Source organism: Schistocerca gregaria, chromosome X (assembly GCF_023897955.1).
Source record: "Schistocerca gregaria isolate iqSchGreg1 chromosome X, iqSchGreg1.2, whole genome shotgun sequence".
Classification (NCBI taxonomy): Eukaryota; Metazoa; Arthropoda; class Insecta; order Orthoptera; family Acrididae; genus Schistocerca; species Schistocerca gregaria.
Genome location: NC_064931.1, coordinates 345,097,631 through 345,119,975, shown reverse-complemented (window position 1 = coordinate 345,119,975; position 22,345 = coordinate 345,097,631). Strand labels below are relative to the sequence as shown.

At 43.4% G+C, this 22,345-nt stretch overlaps 1 protein-coding gene across 2 annotated transcripts in view; it reads right to left on the bottom strand.

Annotated features, from left to right (window-relative positions):
- The window catches only part of LOC126299541 (phosphatidylinositol 3-kinase regulatory subunit alpha), a 290,562-nt gene that overhangs the window by 52,751 nt on the left and 215,466 nt on the right, over positions 1-22,345 (bottom strand). For both annotated transcript variants that reach the window (XM_049991535.1, XM_049991534.1), the window contains exon 4: positions 12,211-12,258. In XM_049991535.1, the coding sequence (XP_049847492.1) occupies positions 12,211-12,258 (48 nt within the window). The remainder of the gene's footprint in view (positions 1-12,210; positions 12,259-22,345) is intronic.

The window sequence follows — 22,345 nt, the reverse complement described above, 5'->3', positions numbered from 1 at the left end:
CACAAGTAATCTTATCCTACTGTAAGCAGACGATTCCCAATGGTCCCTTATGTCGCACCAGAAGCAGCCTAACGTGTCCCCGGAATTCGTCCCTGGACGACGTTCAGTCGGCCACCGTTGCTCGCACAACTCGTTGGGGTTGGGTTGTTTGGGGAAAAGAGACCAAACAGCGAGGTCATCGGTCTCATCGGATTAGGGAGGGATGGAGAAGGAAGTCGGCCGTGCCCTTTCAAAGGAACCATCCCGGCATTTGCCTGCAGCGTTTTAGGGAAAATACGGAAAACCTAAATGAGGATGGCCGGACGCGGGATTGAACCGTCGTCCTCCCGAATGCGAGTCCAGTGCGCCTCCTGCCTGGTGCTTTTGAATCAACACCGCTAGCTAGCACTGTAGCTCTGTTCTGAGTTACTCGTCGACTAAGCAGTTCAACTACGCTCCGTAGCCGCGTGCTGTTTTCACCATTGGATATCTCCAGTGCCGTCCCTCTGTTGCCATTAGTAGGCAATATTGTAGTTGCATAGTAGGCAACATTTCTGGCGTCGAATGCCGTAAACATCATGGGCCTTTTGCCGCCTCACACTCAATGGGTTCCCTGTGTGGGTGCGATAAGTATCCACAATTTATAATTTTTTTTTAAATATTGGTGTTGATTTTTTGTTCTATACAAAAACAAATGTTTTTCGTATTTCAATTTGCGCCACCTATGTGTGGAGTCTTACTTCTAGTTTTAGCACAATTAATGAATATACTTTAGTATTAACGATGCAGCTGTAAAAAAAAAAAAAAGGTTCAAATGGCTCTGAGCACTATGGAACTCAACTGCTGTGGTCATTAGTCCCCTAGAACTTAGAACTACTTAAACCTAACTAACCTAAGGACATCACACACATCCATGCCCGAGGCAGGATTCGAACCTGCGACCGTAGCAGTCGCACGGTTCCGGACTGCGCGCCTAGAACCGCGAGACCACCGCGGCCGGCGATGCAGCTGTAATTTCACGTAAAATTAATACATTTTATTTTTAAAAAAAATATTTGTGAAAATGTAGTATACTGCTGACAATAAGAAAGAGGGCGCTATTAATACTGACGTCACATATCGAGGTTAGTTGCTGGAAATGTAAGCAGCAAGTTCAGTTTAACTGTTTGTTATTTTTAATAGTAGTGTGGTATCATGTACGATTTTACTTACGATGAGTCATCATGGCTTGATTATAACTGGTATATAAACGCTCAAACTGCACGGTTGGCCGCGGGGCATGATAGGAATTAGTACGCGCATGCGCACGGTTTGGTTTAGCGACGAAGCCCACTTTCATTTCGATGGGTTCGTCGATAAGCAAAAATGGAGCAATGGGGTACTGAAAATCCGCATTTCCGGATCGGGAAGTCTCTTCACCCGGGGGACTGAAAATCCGCATTTCGCGATCGAGAAGTCTCTTCACCCCAACGAGTGACTGTGTGGTCTGCAATGTGAAGTCACGGAATAATCGGAGCGATATTCCTTTATGACACAGTGACTAACTAATGGTACGGTTTTGGAAGATGATTTCATCCCCATTATCCAAAATAGCCCTGATTTCGACAACGCGGTTCATGCAAGACGGGGCTCGCCCCCATCGAAGCAAGAGTGTGTTTGCTCTCCTGAAGGAGCACTTTGGGGACCGCATTCTGGTTCTGGGGTACACACATACCACTGGCATGGGCCTCGATTGGCCGTCATATTCTCCGCATCTGAAAACATGAGACTCCTTTTTGGGGCTACATTAAAGACAAGGTGTACAGCAATAACCCCCAAATCATTGCCGAGCTGAAAACAGCCATTCATTCAGGAGGTCATCGACAGCATCGATGTTCCGACACTTCCGCGGGTCATGCCGAACTTCGCTATTCATCTACGCCATATCATCGCCAATGGTGGCAGGCATATCGAACATGGCATAACCTAAATCCGAATATCGGTAGTGACGTTTACAGGTGGAATAAAGTGTGTGCGCACGCCGTAGTTTGTTACTAATTTACGTTTTCTTGACGTAGTTCAGTAATTCAGTAATTGTCACCCTGTATTTTAGTGCCAGATTCTCGTTATGGTCTTCCATTCTTGCAGCACTGAAGATAGCAACACAGTAGCTGAAGTCTATCTGCAATAAATATTTTAAAATTTTACGACCGGTGTTGCCCTTCTTCCGGTCTTGGAACTAAGAAACGTTTTCTCGTAGGTATTAATAAGCTAATGGTTTTCGAACTTTAACTGTGTCCTGACGTTGGGGTCAGTTTTATAAAAACTAATCAGCTCAATTGCAGTGGATAAGCGGTTTACTGCAGACTTGTTCTTGGGCTCTCATAAATGTAAATAGTTGTGATAAAGGAAGTACTGATCATGGTGTTCTAGAGTTCGAAAGGAGAAACGGAACATGAGGTATACAGAAACCCACGATAAATTAGCGAAAGCAATGATACGTCGCGTTAGGGTGTTGTGGGTATAGAGGATGGGAGAGGGATGTACGCTCCATACTTGAGCACTTACAAGGGAACCTCCCCATCGCACCCCCCTCAGATTTACTTATAAATTGGCACAGTGGATAGGCCTTGAAAAACTGAACACAGATCAATCGAGAAAACAGGAAGAAGTTGTGCGGAACTATGAAAAAAAATAAGCAAAATATACAAACTGAGTAGTCCATGCGCAATATAGGCAACATTAAGGAGAACGTGACCTCAGGAGCGCCGTGGTCCCGTGGTTAGCGTGAGCAGCTGCGGATCGAGAGTCCTTGGTTCAAGTCTTCCTTCGAGTGAAAAGTTTAATTTTTTATTTTCAGACAATTGTTATCTGTCCGTCCGTCCGATGCGAGATAACTGCGCCGTAGTATGGAGACGCTACACTTACACAAACATCGAAACTCACGACGTCAGTCGACTACAGCGCACGGAAGAGAGAGTATTCCTGCTAACGAGGCTCCCTGGCTGGCAGTTGACTGTTCGCTACTTTGGACGAGAGTGCATCAAATATGTGAGACGTATTCCGTGGGAAATATGAATCCAGCAAATGTAGCTCGCGACTTCAATAAAAAGGTCAATGAATATTGAAGAGGCATGTCCTTTCGTCTACTAATCGCAAGGTTTTGCGGTGCGTTCGCAAAACAGACACTAAAGCTATTTCAGAGACGTCAATGAACTAACGGACAGATCATAACATTGCGAAAATAAAGAAAGTAAAGTTTTCACTAAAGAGAAGACTTGAACCAAGGACCTCTCGGTCCGCAGCTGCTCACGCTAACCACGGCGCTCCTGAGCTTACGTTGTCCTTAATGTTGCCTATCTTGCGCATGGACTACTTAGTTTGTATATTTTGCTTAATTTTTTCATAGTTCCACACAACTTCTTCCTGTTTTTTCGATTGATTTGTGTTCAGTTTTTCAAGGCCTATCCACTGTGCCAACTTATAACTAAATCTGAGGGGGGTGCGATGGGAAGGTTCCCTTGTTAGTAGCGTCAGTCTGTCTCAATTTTTTTTTTAATTTTTGTTAGAAGGTTTGTAATTATTGAGCGTGGAGGAGAAGAAGAAAGGTGACAAGTGTTACTGATTACTTTTTTTTTAGGTATTATCATAGATCATCATTCTGTTAACGTGAGGGTTGAAGCATCAGAAGTTCATGAGAACACACACTACCGGACAAAAAAACCGAGCGATTTGGGGGCAGTGGTTAGCACGCTGGACTCGCATTTGGGAGGACGACGGTTCAAACCCGCGTTCGGGCATCTTGATTTAGGTTTTCCGTAATTTGCCTAAATCGATTCATTTAAATGCCGGGATGGTTCTTGTGAAAGGGCACGGCCGACTTCCTTCCTCATCCATCCAACCCTAATCCGATGTGACAGATGACTTCGCTGGTTGGGCCCGCCCAACCAACCAACCAGACAATAAAAGTGAAGCACTCAGGAGTGGAGGAGGAAACGAAATGGAACTTTACAGGTTGAAGGTATATGTGATGTTACTTCAGTGATTACAAAATCGAGCCAAGTTTACAAAGAATTTGGCAGTATGAGCCCACATCAGTATGACGTTGCGTCCGCTCTGGCCTTTATGCATAAATCCGTTGTATTCTTTTCTGCGGCAAGCTTGCCCGGACACTAGCACTGGGACGGTGTTGAAGCCAGAGATGGTTCCACACATTTTCTATAGGAGACAGATCTGGGGATCTTTCTGGCCATGGGAATACCTCAATATCACGCACACGGTTCATACTGAGAAACCATGAGTGAACGAGCATTGTTTTGTTGAAAAACGGCTCCACTAAAATGTCGCACAAGAGGTAGCATAAGGTGAACGATGTCGATGACATGCCGTAGTTCGGTCAGAATTCTCTCCATCACTGCCATCACACCCGATCGGTCCCCATACCATGCCACCCGCATTAACATCACCGGGCCTCACCCAGACATTGGAAGAATGGGATTCCTCCTCTATTCGCCATCATACCCACAAAGACAGTCATCCAGAGTAGTGCAGTAGCTCTATTCATCGCTGAACACAATGGGAAGCCACTGACCAGCAGTCCGCGCTTCCCGGCCACTGGATCACTCTAATCGCAGCTCTTTGTGTTGTGATGTTAACGGCAAAGTATGTGGTGGTGTTGAAGTACAGAGACTGGTTTGATGGAGCCCTCCATGCTACTCTATCCTGCGCAGGCTGCTTCATCTCCAAATAACTACTGCAACCTACATCCTTCTGAATCTGTTTAGTGTATTCATCTCTTGATCTCCCTCTACGATTTTTACCCTCCAATACTTAAGCGTATGTATGGGACGGTAATTCCATAGTCCGGCTGCTGCTAGCCTCCGACCAATTGTGCGGGATGACACAAAATGTTGCAGAAATTCCATTCCTTGTTTTCGGATGGTTGACGCAGATGTGAAAGGTAACGATGTGCTCGGTGCACAATACCGCGATCTTCCCTTGCGGTTTTCAGACGGGGTCGACCGGAAACTTGGCAACGATAAGGTTGCCCTCACGGTCCCACGCAGTCCAACGTAGGGCCACTGTCACATCCAAATGCCCCACATATCTGGACACTGAACTATTCGACCAGCCAGCCAAATGGACACCCACATTGAGGCCTCTTTCAAACTGTCAGGCGCTGATAACGCTCTCGCAGAAAACGCCCTCTCAGAAGAGTATGCGGGATCTACGTGTCCTCCATAGTGATCGCTCAACATCTGGGGGTGTTCACGCCACCACCACTCACCACACACACATGCCCGAGGGAAGACTAACCTCCGGCAGGGGAGCCGCGCGAACCGCGGCAAGGCGCCACAGACCGTGCGGCTACGGCGCACGGCACTGAGAACTGCAATTCTTAATCAGTTTTACATACACGCCGATGTGTGTGTGTGTGTGTGTGTGTGTGTGTGTGTGTGTGTGTGTGAAGTCAGACTGACATCCGATCATGTCTTCTGGGCGCTGCATCGTTTTGGCAGATAGTCTATATTGAATATACCGACGGCAGGAATTCCCACCACGGGCACTCTGAAGGAAAATCGTTCAAGACAGTTCTTGTTTGTGCCCCATGCTTGGAAAAAAAAGAGGCAGGTGGGACCATCATCACGCAGACAGCTGTGTGTGATATGACAGGATTTCAGACACACTCAATGAGGCTGTTCAAAAGTTCTGCGGATTTCTTGTTAACTCAGGTGATGCCATTCTCTACGCAACAAATCTTGGAATTAACGTGCGCTCAACGGCGATGTCATCAGCAGTGCAACACATTCGCAAGAGTATCCGATAAAAGCGCTGTAAAACTCAAGTCTGATGAGTATTCAGACCATTCCATTCGAGCAGTGTCCTCATTGATGAATATCACACCAACGCGGGCGTTTCGATGGGGACGGTAGTCGTTTTCCACGAAAATTAAGTCACAGCCGCCAGCATCATGGCCAAATGTAACATCCTTTTGCAAAACAGCTGTACAATACAGGGAGTTTTACCAACGTTCACCCGATTTAATCTCATAAATATGCATACGATTGCAGAGTTTTTATTCTTCAACTGAGTAACTTGCTGACGAACTCGTCATGGTCACAAAGCTTAGTTATCGCACAAATTAACGATTTCTTGTAGATAGGTCATAGCAGCATTTTCTCACACGGCCTTTGACGTATCGGAATCATCCAAGCAAGCATTTTCCTCAGTGACAACTGTACATTACAGAAACAGTTTATTTCTCCGGCTTTTACAGGAATAAAAGTCATTTATGATTTGATGAGCTAGTGAGAAAGGTAGTACTTATTGTTAGTTTAGAATGTAAACAAATATCACCATGGTGTATATACTTTCAGTAAACGTACAAAGGTTAGTGAAAGTGCTCTAAAGTTCGGAAGAGTTCATATATCGATAGCGTAGTTCACGAAGCAAATCTACCCATACTTATCTTTGTCATTTCGGAGTCGCACCGGAGCACGAAAATGTCTCATCATCCCTGTTAGCTGTGATTTTGGCGACTGCCGATTTGGTGCCAGGGTATGATTCAAAATGGTTCAAATGGCTCTATGCACTATGGGACTTAACATATGAGGTCATCAGTCCCCTAGACTTAGAACTACTTAAACCTAACTCACCTAAGTACATCACACACATCCATGCCTGAGGCAGGATTCGAACCTGCCATCAGGTATGATTCAGACTGAGCAAACCTGTACGGCAGGTCGCGGTTGCGCACCATGGCGCATCCAACTGAGTCAAGTTTTGCGAGAACATTAATTTTTGTCGATTAACGTCAGTTCTATGCTAATCGACACAAGATGGAATATTATTTGATGCAGTCGGAAGCAGGAAGCTGCTCGATCGGGTCGCGGGGGACCGCGATGTGCGGAAACGTCTAACGACGTGTAATAATCATGTATTAACTGAAGTTTCGTATTGGCTGAGAGAAGATTCAATATATTAGGGCAACCCTATATACTCGAAGAGCAATGAATAACTCAAAAAGGAACAACGGACTCGTGAGAGTCAAAGCTATCATCAAGCGATTTTTTTCTGAAGTTAAAGCATAGTGAATTCATCGTTCATTATAAAATGGTACTAGTTTGAAGACAACTTTCATAAATTTCTTTTATTCTTAAGGAGAACAGCTTGAGTAAAGGTTCGATTGGGTACGTATTACTTAAGCACTCGGTTAGAAACTTCATTACTGTGACACGTGTACCTTGGGAATCAGTGCGTCCACGAGTACTATATATAAATTAACAGTCCGGTGCCAAATAATTTCGACAGTAAACAATTCAATGAACCAACTTTTAATAGAAAACAAAATGTGAGCTGCTTGAAAAGTTCACGGGGATGAAGGCGATAATTAGAACTTCACACAGATTTGAAAAGAACTAGAAATATATAGAAACATTGAAATCATCTCTTGCAGTTCCAACTATATTTTTTGTGTGTCGTGAACATGAATATTTGTTCCAAACTGGGATTAGAAAATGGATGGCCTTCCTAACAGATCAGACAATGCCATGAGTGTGCACGCTCCCAGGACCAACTCAAATCTGCAGTTCGGATCTCAGTATAGCAGAAATTTTCATTCGCCACGACAAAGGAATCAAAATATGAGTACGTGGTTTGTTCGTGCGTGCCTCTCTAACTCCGCAACCCACCTCCGCAGCCCCACGGAAACTATATTATATGGTAGCCCTCTATCCCCCATCCATGAAGGTGGTTTTCAGTTTGTAACTGCGGGGGGTTGTGTTCGAAAGTGTGTGTGTGTGTGTGTGTGTGTGTGTGTGTGTGTGTGTGTGTGTGTGTGTGTGTGTCAAAAGAGGGTACTGCACCAGTGGACTTTGCACATGAAGTCGGTGGAGCCACTGGCGATCTATTGCCAAAATGACCGAGACTGGCCCGCATGCTGGAGATGTTCCGTAAGCCTGCAGTGATGGTGTATGTTCCAGCTCAGAAGGTATATACAGAGTGGTCAGAAACTATCTGAAAAGCTCGTAAGGGTTGTTTTGTTTAAGAGAGAGGGGGAAAGGGACCGAAGTGCTTGATCATCGGTCCCTTGTTCCTAAGGGCGTTGCAGAGTAGATTGTGCTGATAGATAATTGTTAAGAAAAAATAAATCGCTACATTGCGCCGTTTCCGAGTTAATTAGCATTTAAATTCGGGCCTCAGGCCGTTGCGAGCAAGTTAGTGTCAGTTGCTCTCATATCATAAATGGCAGCCCACGAAACTGTTCAGCCGTTGGCTTTGCTTCACCCCACATCCAGTTTTTGCGCCGCTCTCTTGTTCGGTTTTCGGAAACCAAAAGAAGCAAACATTTGGCGACACCGTATCTGGCGGGCCGCTTCAATTTGGCTAACTTAATGCTAATTAACACTGAAACGGCGCAGAGTACCGAATTTTTTCTGAACAATAATTTCTCAACAGAACCGACCCCGCAACACCCTTGTAAGCTTTTCAGAAACTTTTGGCCACCCTGCATGGGCGATGGCGAGATGCATGCGGTATACGTTTGGAAATCGATCAGAGTGCTTCAAGGGAAAGGGGAGGTGATAGGAAGCGAAATAAATTTAACAAAGTCGATTTCTTGAGGTAGTGAACAGTGTTTTAAGTGGAATATTGGTGTGTTAATATTACTTAACATTTAACAGTGTGACACTCAGAAAGCAAGTAGATGTGAGAATATTATTTGAACACCCGAGAGTACTTTTGAGCGCGAAATACTAAGATTTCTACGATTTATTTGATTGTTGGTTTTTACATGTTGCCGAATGTTTTAAGAAAACAAAAGACCAAGTGAAGTGGGTGTTTTTCAGCTACTAAAACAGCGACGACAGCGACGACTACATTAAAAACTGAAATACACAGTATAAATGTTCCACAATAATATCTATTATATATTTCGCAGTGAACCAGCTTACGGCTTCCTAGGCCTGATCAGGCAATTATACTGAATGTACAGTCCACGTATCATCAGCGAGAGCTAGCAGTTGTACAAGTATTATTTCCAAGGATATGTGACGATTTTACGACTATACATCTACCAGCGGAAAAATGCGCAAATCGGAGCACAAAAAATATGTTCCCGTTTATTCATGAGACTGACTGAAAACTGGGGTACCAGCTCCCTCATTCTACCTTCTTCAGCACCTTTAAAAATATTCCCAAAAATTTTGGCATACAAGTACATTCGCGATTTTTTTAACATGTAACTCATCTCAAACTACCACAGGCTCTCCTAACTAACTCATTCTCACTTACTAGTCCATCGCTGTAAGTGGAGCATACCCATCCACTCCAAGCTGCCCTTTTTGCATTTGATGTGGTATACGGTGGGCTTGATGGGACTTACGGTGGTACCATTAGTTCACGGGTGGTTCCCCGGGAATCCTCACAAAACGGGGTTTTTACTAAATTTTCGCCTTTCTCAGGCCAACTCATTATCCGCCCCTCTGCCACTGCCACTTGTCTTCTCTCTAAGCATAAAAAAGTGCGAATACGTTAGGATGCCCAAATTTTTGGGAAAATTATTAGAGGTACTGAGTACGATAGAATGAGGCAGCTGGTACCCCACTTTTCAGTTAGTCATTTTAATAAACAAAAAAATGGCTCTGAGCACTATGGGACTTAAAATCTATGGTCATCAGTCCCCTAGAACGTAGAACTACTTAATCCTAACTAACCTACGGACATTACACAACACCCAGTCATCTTTTAATAAACATGAACACCTTTTTGTCCTCCGAGAGGAGCATTTTCCGGCTGGTTCCCTCCTTTTGCCTGCTACAGCTGGGTATATAAATCATATGAAAACGAATGTATTGGTCAGTAAAATTTAGGTAGTTTACTTATGTGAAACTGAAATAATGCAAAACTAATTTTACGTGCAAAAAAATTTTACACGTGCATCAGTACTAGAACATTCGGAGACACTTTAACAGCATATTTCCCCATGACAAGTCACTTTATAAACTACGTTTTCGCCTCAACCGGATTTCACGTGCGTATTTTACTTGTACAAGTAGTTTAGCTTTAAACCTATGTATCGAGGAAACGGATGAAGGTATCACGAAAATTTTCAAGGTTGTTTGCGATCTGCGTCTTAGGAATATAGGTAAAAATTTCAGCCATTTGCTGTGCATAGCCGTATTGGAAATCTCATCGGAGTTTTTGTCCGCTGGGGACGGCGAAAATTTAGTAAAAACCCCGTTTTGTGAGGATTCCCGGGGAACCACCCGTGAACTAATGGTACCACCGTAAGTCCCATCAAGCCCACCGTATACCACATCAAATGCAAAAAGAATCCACCGATTTGCTCCGTTTGCCTACGCAGAAGAAAATGTGTTATATTCATACTTTGACTCTGTAATGTAGGATAGTGACAGTAAGATGACCCTTCTATTGGGTATATAAATGGTCCATAGAGCAAGGGCTATCCAAAACACTTGGCCCTGCCTTTTTATCACCAATAAAACCCTAGGTACGAGCACCGTGAAATCCCGTTTTATGCGCGGCGTTCTGGAACATATTAAATATGATATACAAAGAAGATATGAAGAATTCATGTAGTCTTAGAGTTTTTCGTAAATATACTCTTACACAATATGATCAAAAGTATCCAGACACCTGTTAGCGGACATTAATATGGAATGGGTCCCCCCCTTCACCTTTATGATGGCGGCGAACTCTGCCGGGGACAAGTTGACTGAGGTGTCTGCTGGGAAATGTCAGCCCATTCTTCCTCAACAGCCGAAACCAGAGACTGTAGTCACGTTGAGACACTGGGTTCTGGAGGGAAATCTACGTTCTAACTTATCCCAAAGGTGTCCCATTCAGTTCAGGTCGGGGTTCTGGGCTGTCCAGTCCATTTCAGGAATGTTACTGTCCAGAAACCATTGCACCACAGATGATGCTGGTGACAGGGTGCATTGTCATGCTGGCAAAGTCATCGTCTCCAAATAGTTCCTCTGTAGTACGCACTGCACAATTCTGTAAACAGTGCGTTATATTAAATAAAATCAGGGGACCACAACCGAATCGCGAAAACACCCTAACATCACCTCCTCCGTACTTCCTTGTTGGCACTACACGTGATGGCACGTATCTTTCTCCCGCGCTTCCTAAACCCAAACCTTTCCATCGGATTACCACTGGGTAAATCGCGATTTATTACTCAAAATCACTCGTTTTCAGTCCTCCATTGCCCTGTAGCCTCGCTCTTTACACCTCAAGGTTCACTTACCACTGACTACAGAAATGTGTGGCTCATGAGGAGCTGCTCGACCATTGTCAACAATTTTTTTTTACTCCCTAAGCACAATCACTGTACTAGCTTTACCACTGATAGCATTTTGGAACTCAACAGTGATTCCTTCTGCTGATTTCATGAGACTTTTGCAACCAGCCACCACAGTGCTTGATGGTCCCAGTCCGTCAGTACATGAGCTATATCTGGCCTTGGTTTAGCTGTGTTGTCCCTCGTGTTTTCACTTCACAGTTACGTCACCAACTGTCGACTTTAGAAGTGTTGAAACTTCACCGATGGGTTTGTAAATCCACGTTCAAAGTTACTGGCCTCTCCCGACCGATCCATTTTGCTTTCACTGCTTCTCTACGGCCGGAACACTACTCCACGCTTGTTTTTATGCTGGCGGGTCCGCCTTCCGTGATATCCACTAGTCAGTTCCGCATTACACAGGGTGTCAGGATACATTTGATGAGATAGTGTACGTAGCGGTAAAATGGTCACACATCTTCAGAAACAACAATTTCTGTACAGTTATAATCTGTCGCTTATGTTGTGTGGACTACCTGTTCAGTCTTAAGTTATCTGAGGTGGCCTAGAATGTTGAAAGCCTGTTCATAACGAAATATAAGTATTAGTGTTCATCATTAATACTATGTACTTCGGTTTGTAATATGTTTATGTTCTTCCAGGTACTGACGGAATGTACCACAAACAATAACAACAAATACAAATCTGACTGCCCGACTGAGACCGAACACATGTTGTTATAAACATAACTTAAACAAGTTACAACGACGGCCAGTATAAAACAGTATGTCGAAGTTTTCAAAACTATTTCTAACGTAACAGACTGCACTGAGGTTGCAGTATGCCTTTCACTATTATAACTGTACAGCTAATCAGTGTACATGTGAAGATTATGCAAACGTTACACGTTTCCACGTATAATGATCTGAAATTTGAAGGCTACTTACGCTCGCATTGCACACCAACTCTTCCAGTGCCCCAAATATAGTCATTGCCTGGAACAAAAATAATAACTATTTTAGAAAACAAGAATCACTAGGAGGCTTAAAAGTATTCACCTTCATTATTTTACGTTTAAATAAAAAAGATCATGCAGTTGCTACCCTTTAGTGGGCTGACCGCTCTTAACACGAGGCAATACACAACAGATAATTCCTACTCGAGAAGTAGTATCCACATATAAGGATGAATGCAAGTCTCTTAATGAATTGGATATGGTCTACTTTTTTTAAAAAAATATAAAACGCGTCGCTTTCTGTGTTACTGACATGCAGTTTTAATGACATCACGCTAATGCACAAGTTTAGAAGTTGTCTTGCTTCGGTAGCGGCAGGCTAGATACTTGAATGTTCTTACTCGGAACTGTGCGCTCTCAAGGACTTCGTAATCTGGATTCGGTGCGAGTCACAGCTTCTCGCGATCGGATAGCCTTCCGAGCTTCCGCTCCACATGCCGGGTGTCCCTCCTATGAGTGGTCAGGTGCATTTTCTCTGTTGTTTCGGCATACATTCGCAATTAAGTTTTTGCTATGTGAAGTTGGTGTTAGCCCAAACAAATACTGCTTGTCACGTATTTCTTGCGTATAGCGTCGACAGGGGGCGTCGGTATGTTTCCCGTCAAAAACAAAATGATTCGTTAAGCAGAATTTTACCTGCCTATTCGATAAACCTGACCAAAGTTAGTCTAGTGCGATATTCTCTTTATTGGTATGTGTTAACAAAAACATACAATGGTTCAAATGGCTCTGAGCACTATGGGGCTTAACATCTATGGTCATCAGTCCCCCTAGAACTTAGAACTACTTATACCTAACTAACCTAAAGACATCACACAACACCCAGCCATCACGAGGCAGAGAAAAGCCCTGACCCCGCCGGGAAACGATCACGGGAACCCGGGCGCGGGAAGCGAGAACGCTACCGCACGACTACGAGCAAAAAACATACAAACACGACGAATAACCAGTGCGTCAGCAGGGACTGCGCACCACAGCTGCTTGCCGGTAGCAGTCGGCGCCGTACAGACAGTCGCTGTCGGAATGTTGGTTATTCACAGTGTGTTAATGTTCCTGTTAACATATACTGATAAAACGAATATCGCACTATACTAATTTGGCGCCGCTGTATCGAGTGAGCACGCTAGATAAACAACATTATCAATAATGGCTGGGTGTTGTCTTCTTCTTTGAAAGACTCAACCTATATTTTGTGGAACACTTTTTTTCCAAGTACGTGACAAAGTAATTATGTGATTTCAGGGCTATAACTGCGACTCAGACGCAATCGTGAACGCCTAGTTTCTTCTAACCAATAAGATCTTTATAAAGCCACGGACTGTGACTAATGCCATGCATAGCATCTATGAGCTTAAATTACGTAGGTGTAATGAAGTGAATCAAATCACGGAATGATTTAGAACTTTCTCAGTTTCTCTACGAAAGAAGGGAAATTGGGGTTTAACGCCCCCTCGTCGACCGTGTCAGTAGATGCTGGGCCCAAGTTCGACCCCGACAAAATTATGGAAAGAAGCCACCTATCTGGCATTTTCCTTCGGTGATTTAGGGGGAGACGGTGAATCCAGCCCCTCTCAACAGCTATTCCAGTGTGCTAATATCTTACCATATTTGTTCGGCAATTTACCTAAATCGATTGATGTACTGAAAGGGTAAGTAGTTCAAAGGAGCTACTAACTCATGCAGATTTTATGGAGCAAGGCTTTATTTCAAATAGTTCAAATGGTTATAAGCGCTATGGGACTTAACATCTGAGGTCATCAGTCCTCTAGACATAGAACTACTTAAACGTAACTAACCTAAGGACATCACACACATGCATGCATGCCCGAGGCAGGATTCGAACCTGCGATCGTAGCACCAGCAGCAGCACGTTTCCGGAGTGAAGCGCCTAGAACCGCTCGGACACAGCAGCCGGTGGTTTTATTTCATTTCAAGTTCTTTGGGCTAGAGGACTGACTTTGTCCACTGCCGGGACTCGCGTAAAGGGTGCCTCAGAAGAGGTACATAACGCGTGAAGCCTCTAACGAATTCTACAGTAAATTTCATGAACCGACTTGACAGAAAATTCTAAGAAGTTTTGGTATCATGTAAAATCAGTACAGACACTGTGACCATAATGGCATTGCAACGAATGACAACACATAACGCCGAAATACTAAACGCCTTTTTCCACCTTGTTTCAATGAGGAAGACTGTAGTGTTTTTGTTCTACTAAATTATCGCACGAACATCAAAATGGCTGACATCGAAGTAAGTGGCACGGTACAGAAATGCATCTGAAATTACTCAGCAGAGGAAAGGTCACTTGACCTAACGGGATACCACAACGATTTTACATAAAGTAGGAGATAAAGCTTGTTCCTCTTCTAGCACCAATGTACCGTAGGTTGCTGTACGAGCAGAGCGTTCCTAGTGATGGGAGAAAAGCGTAGCTAATTCTCGTTTTCTAGAAGAGTGGTCGAACAGACGCACGAAACTATAAGGCTTCTCTAATGTCCGTCTATTGTAGAATTTTAGAGCATGTTTTACGCTCGCGTACTATGACATTTCTAGAGAGCGAAAATAATCTCTGTAGAATCGACCGTGTGAAACCCAGCTCGCTCTCTTCGTCCAAGAGAACCAGAAAGCAGTAGACACTGGCGCCCAGGTTGTTACCATAACCATTTACTGTTCGGCATCTGGAAAGGTGCGAGACAAACATGTCTGTGGGGACCAAACAAATGTTAAAGGAATAGGTGATGCAAAATGGAACAAAGTGGGGAAACGCATAACCAGCATCCTACGAGCAAGTTAGGAAGTCTGTAGTGAACTTGTCCTATGGAATAGGTCCGATAGAAGATAAAGTCAGTAGGACTGCAACACAGAAAATGGAGCAGTACTGCATGCCCACGAGAGTACTAGCAAGAGAGTTGAGCCCCTGGGGGCACAATAAGTCGGCTTGTGGAGTACAGATGTAGTAGAATGCATGCTGCAGAGAGTGACTGTCCGCGTCTGCTGGACTCGCTCATGAATTCGAAACTTTACCGCGGCTAAGTATTTTTTCCGTACCAATTTACATTAAAACACTACCGGGAAAACCTGGCAGAGGATAGTACCTTCCACAGAACTGCTATCAGAGGAATAAGGAGTGCAAATTGTGACGTATATTGATTACAAATGACAATAACTGTGTTCTACTCGGCAAGCCTGTTTAGTGACTGTAGTGGTTTGATGTTGGGGAAGTTTAGGAATCGACCAGCAGAATTCCTGATGTAGGAGGCAAGTTGTGGGTTCTCTAGAATGGTTCTGCTGTTTGGTAGTGTTACTACTAATGGACGTCGGAAGTTAGCGACTCAGCAGTTATTCTCCCATGATACAAAAACTTACAAGAATTCTAAAGTGTATTCTATACTGCGGGCATAATCAGTTCTAATTCGTTTTTGGTGGCGAGTGTTGTACCTTAGTGCGCTCGCACGTGTCTTGGTATTGAACTATTATCTTGGTGTAGATTTCTGAAGTAGTGACGAACCAGCTACAAGTGATTGGTTGAGATTTGGATTTAGAACAAAGGTTTTTACGGAATACGAAATAAAGTCCTGTGTGTGAGACCGAAGACACGAAGTCTCCCAGAACAATGAAAGAGGTGAACACAGAAGTCTATGAACAAACTATATAGTTGATTTTACATCAAAGAATTGAAGATAAACATTATTACACAAGGACAGTGTATCATGTAACCCGACTGCAACGCATTTGTTGCGGCACGGAAATGCGTACGGTCGAACTTTAGTACCGTTGATGCTTACTGAAGTCCTCTGTACCATCTTTTTTCTTTAAATACTGTCCCTCGTGTGAGGTTACGTGCCGTAACATTTACAATTTACCGCGTTAATAGAGTGAACTGTGTGTGGAATCACAGTCTATCTATGGTGGAATCACAGTCTATCTATCGCCATTAAAGTTTTGCGTATTCTCCAGTTCTTAAACCCGCCCACCGTTATCCTATTACGTTTACGAATAGCGCATATTTACTTGAAATTGGCTTCTTTTATTAACACTTTGAATCTTTGTAGAACAGAGCCCTCTAACACTGCTAAAGCTCAAGCTGTAGTATTCGTTTTAACTATTTTACGTCGGTTCCAAATTTATGTCTTTTCTCCTCCGCCTACACACCAAAAAGTGCAACAAAACGCCGATAGAAGCAAAGTTCAGGCATCTTATTCGGTTGGTGACGTCATAGTTACTTTCATATCTTGCGATACGTTACGCTAATCAGCACCTATTGACCCCGCTCTCAGCGAATAGCTAAACGCTACAGAATGGAGAAATTTCGTCGATGTGCATGAATAGTAGTATAAGTTGTTCTTTTGAAGAGTATCATGAATGGTTAAGCTTTTATATTTACTGTGGGGGTTTTGAATGACTGCACTGTCGTGCATATGGAACTGGAAAACGCAAAACTTGTTTCTGCTCTCAAAACTCGGGAAACGTGTGTACTGCTGCTTTACTGCCTACAAGTACAAAATTAATAAACTTTCCAAGATTTTTGAGGAATTGTGGTTTTTAGAGTGATTGAGGCACTCTGAGTTGGACGCTACTGAAAATTTTTAAGTTGATACATTTTAATTGCTGATTTGGAGAACTCTCAAAAATATGTATCTTATTTACACAAGAAAAGTAGGAAGCATGTACTTGAAAGTACTTTTAATTTTATGTATTTTAATCGATTTAAAAGAAAACAATCGAAGACTGGTATATACTCTTTGCAGAAAGTAATCTCCGGCAGTGAAATTGTATTCAGCGATATGTCAATAGTTTAGACATTTGTCTTGTATTGGTGTGGAACGGCTCAAAATTACAGTCCTGCGATCGCGTTAAGTGAATGCCAGTATCGTTCCCTCAACAAGTCCACAGACCCTTTTATTTATTTTTATTTTTTGTCCATTACAAGCTAGTGTTCCGTCGGAATCAACGCAACGCTACGTTAAAATCCAACGTCCCGTAGCCCAACGATAGGGCTAGCAGCAGAGCAGTCTCCATTTATTACATAGGATTCAGTTTAGCTTTTGTTTTATGTGATTCAGCATAGAAGTGAATTTTATCTGTGGATTTTACTTTGTTTATCATGTGCATTGTGTGAACTGACTTCGTTGAGTAGTAAAACCGTAAGTAGCGTAGTGGAAGTAGATAAATTGCGTCCGACGAGTGCTAGAATTACAGTTATATTCTTCTTTGTTGTACAGACCAAAATTGATTGAAGATGGATAGAGACTGCACCTTTTGTGTACGGATGCAGGGGGAATTGACCATTGTTCGTAAACTATTGGCCACGGTCTACAGGCTTCAAGCTGCTGGCCTGGGCGGTTATGGCGCTGGCCGCCTGCGCTGCCGCCTCTGGAGCCAAGTGTCGCCTGGGATCTCTGACGTCGCAGCGTCTATAGATTCGCACAACACGAACGGTGGTACTCACGCGACGGTGGATGACTAACAGTGGCGGGTAACGGAAGGCGAACGTGAGTACTGGCCGTACGGCTGGGGGTGGAATGGATTGCTTGTCACTGGGAGCTCCGATGTAGTAGGTGGGTGATGGAGCCCCTTATGGAAATAGTGGGGAGGTCGGGAAAGATGGCCAGTGACCACTCTGCTTGCGGGGGTGGGGTCACGTCCGATAGGTGAAGCAGGCGCTTCCGGCAGCAACTGAGCACACTGGGTGTACCCGGCTACAAGCCACGGCTCATGTCGGTACGGATGACTGCCGCCTGAGTTCAGGGGCAGCACTAAGGCCCGCGATGACTGCTACCGCCATCCAGAAGCTACTGCAGCCCGATTGCTCTTCACGATTTACTGTTCCTGTTAATACACATCGACAAAGCGAATAACGCTTAGACTAATTTGGGACCTCTCTATAGAATGAGCATAATATTCCACTTTAAAAATAATTTTGTTTGTAACAGGAAACAAATTGACATTTCCCGTCGTCACTGGGCGTCGTATGAAACACGCGATGAGTATTATATGTTTGGGTTGACTCCAGCTACACTTTCCAAAAACGAAATTGCCAACTTCTGCCGAAACGTCAGAAAAAAAGGTGCCTGCCAACCCATAGGAGACATCCCCGGTATATCGCAAAGACAGGATGAACGCAAGTGTTTTATAGCCGTAACAACACGATAATATCTAAAGAAATTAGTACGTATTCAAAATGCGAAATATTTTGTAATAAGTGTTAAAGGTGGATCAAACATGGTCACTGGATGCTTTTATCAGCCTCAGCAGCAGTAGTAGTGGAAAATCTGAGGCAAAAAGCTAGTGAGTTTCGCGTAAATTTCATGGTCTTCTTATGGTATTAGGTGCAGATTTCATATATTCCAACTAAACAGTAGGAGTCTCCGCTGATTAACGCGGGTGGTAGTGACAGGAAAACGTGGGATGTTGCTGTAAATGGCTTATCCAAAAATTATGGCTGTAGTTTCCCCTTGCTTTCAGCGATTCCCTGTACCACCACAGCAAGGCCGTTTTGAATGACGCTAACAAGGCCAGCTCAGTCCGTCACCCAGATTGGTGCCCCAGCAACTACTGGAAAGGCTGCTGTACCTCTACAGTAGTCACTCGTTTGTTTGACTTTTCAACGGACACCCCTCCATTGTGGTTGCGCCTACGGTATGGCTGCCTGTATCGCTGAGGCATGCAAGCCATCCCACCGACGACAAGGTCCACGGTTCATGGGAGAGAGGGGGGGGGGGGGCTATGGGTTTACCAGCTTCACTACTGCAACATTTCAAAGCGCCGGATGTCATAATCAAAGATTATCTTATATCCTTCAACGTTTTTTTGTTTGGCAAATTGTCTTGTGAAAGTTTGCATCGGCATAAACATCCCTTAGCTCTTCTAATGCCTTAACGACGCTCTGATACTTCGTCTAGTTATTTCTGTAAGTCATCCACTATCGTTCTAGCGAGAAATTCGATCATGATTCGTAGCAGCCCCACTTCGCTCATACGGATACCTTGTTAAATCGTCCGCATATAATCATCATCTCTGAAACACGTCATTTACTGCAACTGCCTTGATGGAGGTCAGACTCGTCGTAACAGTTTTTCGAAATACAAAACAATTTTGGATGAGTCTCTGCTTTGCACTATGCAGGAAAAGAAACCTCTGTATTTGTGATTTCTTTTATAAACAAATTTAAAAAGAAATATATTGGGTTGTTCAGACAGTAGCGCATTTGCCCGTGAAATGAGGAGGTTCCGAGTGCAAGACTCGGTCCGGCACACAGTTGTAATCTGTTAGGATGTTTCAAATTTAAATAACTTAATGAAAATTAATTTTTGTGTTTCCTTAATTGTATTACTACCCCATCTTACCAATATATCGGCAGTTTTATTATTTTATATCATTAGTATATTTAATGCACTAATTAGATTGAATTGTTGAATCCATTTCGCAACTAACTGCGTGTGTTTTAGTCTTAGTTTGTCTGCTGGTCTTTCTGTAACGTTCTCAGCAGATAATGTTTGTGTGTATAAAGAATCATTCTACAGTACTCTGATAATCAGAGCGTATGCTACAAATTTTTCGTGTAATTTGTTTCATTTCTGTTCGACATACATACCACAGAATCATTTTTTCCCTGTGCATTTTATAGCATTTACTGTCTTCATGTTTATCCTTTTTTTTTGGTAAATCTGAATCCTGCAGTCAAAATGCAGTTGTTGAATGTGTGAGGAGAAATGGAATTGAACAATTGTTCGTTCAGTGCAGTATAAACAAGTAGCCCACGAACAAGCTAGTTTGAGCCCATTTCGTGAGAACGCTGAACAAGCTGCAGAGGCCATCTGAGAGCGACAGCGTCGTCAGCTAGCACGCTTCACGGAAACCGATCTCGAGGCTCCAGTTGTGCAGCGTGTGTTTGCATCGTCATGTCTATGTTATCTACAGAGATGTGTGTTGTCGTTGACCAGTGGACGAATCTGGTTGGACGGAAAATTACGGTTTGTTTTGCACTCTTGTTTGCAAATGTGGATTCTCGTTTACAGTATTTCGTCAAACACTTCTTAGTGCAGGAAGATTACATTCGAGCCCATCAATTTGAGTCTCGACGCAAAACTCCGTACTCTCCAGACTAATATGTCGCGGAGGAGGAGGAGGAGGAGGAGGAGGAGGAGGAGGAGGAGGAGGTGGTGGTGGTGTCTAGTTTCATGCCCTCATTCATGATAGACTACGCCAGTAACGTTAAGGAAAGCGTTGCTTCAGGTGAGGCCGTCAATAGATCTCAGAGTTACAGCAACACACCATCTTCCTCCATGCGTTTCAAGAAGACAAATTCTTTTATGATATTTGGTGTTGCCGTTATAACCCAGTAAGAGAGTTGAGAGTGTGGTCGCTTCGCTTTCATAACTGAACCGAAAAATTAATGAAGACACATTTTGCATGTGGCACCAGAAGGATAGGGGGGAGGGGGCGTTGATAAACGGCCTTGGATGCATTCGTAGCTCCGTGTTGTTCTGCTGGCGGTAAGGTGGACTCGACCCATACATGGGAGGTGTGCTGTTAAGTTCCCATCGACTCATCCCAATCCGCGTTTAGCATTATTTCAATCTCTTCATGCGAATGCAGCGATGATTCGTTCAAAGACGCCACGACCAATTCCTTTTCCTAACCTTTTTCCAACCAGGCTGGTAAAGAAGAACGGAATTGATTGAGTTGAGAGTCCCTTCGAGATCATTAGTGGCGGAGCTAAGAATCTTATTTGACAAGGACGATTGAAAAACGTCAGCTGTGGCCTTGCTTAAAGAAATATTCCGCCATTCGCCTCAAGTCATTTACGTAACGACTAAAAATTTACATCGGAATTGTTAGACAAGTATTTGAAGACGCTCCACCACAATAGGTATTGTTCCATCTCTACTGCTCTAGTCATTGACGGGAAATCAACACAGCAACCCAATTACTTTGATAAGACTTAAACGATATCCCGCCTACAACGGTGTATGGATAAAGAATCCTACTCAGCTCCCGTGCCACGTGTAGAGGGGTTCTGTCGCACTTTCATTTGAGTCGGCGTTTTTGATTTTCATCGACAAACTGGTTTTTATCAACGTGTCATTGTGGCTGTATCAATAGAATGAAGCTGTGGAATAGCGGAGAGAGATTTTATGTTTCCTATTTGCATAATACTTCCTCGCTTATTTTATGTTAATGTACATAGGCAGATGTAAACTATTGATCTAAAATGAAGGACTAGAAAATTGGCAATGCAGCTAAAATGTATTTTTTCTTCCCATCATTTAAGTGAAAGCTAAATATGATAAATCATGCAAATTTCAAAAGGGAAACTGAACGAAGTAGTATGACGCAACATACAGAAATCTATTTGGTTTTTATGTAACTGTTTATATTTTTGTCTGGATCTCAGGAGTAGTCAACATAAGAATAAGTGCCATCCGGTAACAAAGCACGTGCAATTTATGGCGAATGGAATCTACGAAACATCAGTGGAACTTCTTTGTGTCAGGAAACGAATTACTGATGTTGGTCGGAAGGTAAGTGCCGGTCACCTTGTGGGTTGGCATGATATGGATTTTATAAGGTCAGTTGTCATTAATGTGAAATATATGGTTAAGTTCAGTGTATCTCATATCAAAAGAAAAATTACGTGTTGTACGACACCGACTGCATCTTCCTATCTGAGATAAGTATACAACTGACAGTTTCGTCGTCAACCCGGAGCTTAAATATTTCCAGTACAAGTGGAGCAACGGTTAAACTTCGAGTAGGCTATGAAGTTTTTATTTTCAAAACAACTATCCGTGGGTATATCTTTTACATGGACGCACATACATTAAATATTTAAAAGTAACCCGACAGCTGCTGGTGTACATGAATACGTGGTGTGTCCACTGTTTGTCTTTATGTCGGCTTGGTTGCGGAAATACCAGTTGTAACGAGAAGCTTTAATGTGTGACTTTGCATATGAAGAAGTGCACTGAAGTGGCGTAATTGCTCCGCCTTATTGCACGTGGCGCGATGGGTGTCGTAACCAGTCTGACACTGAGTCAGCCGTTGTATTTTGGATGAATCTCACT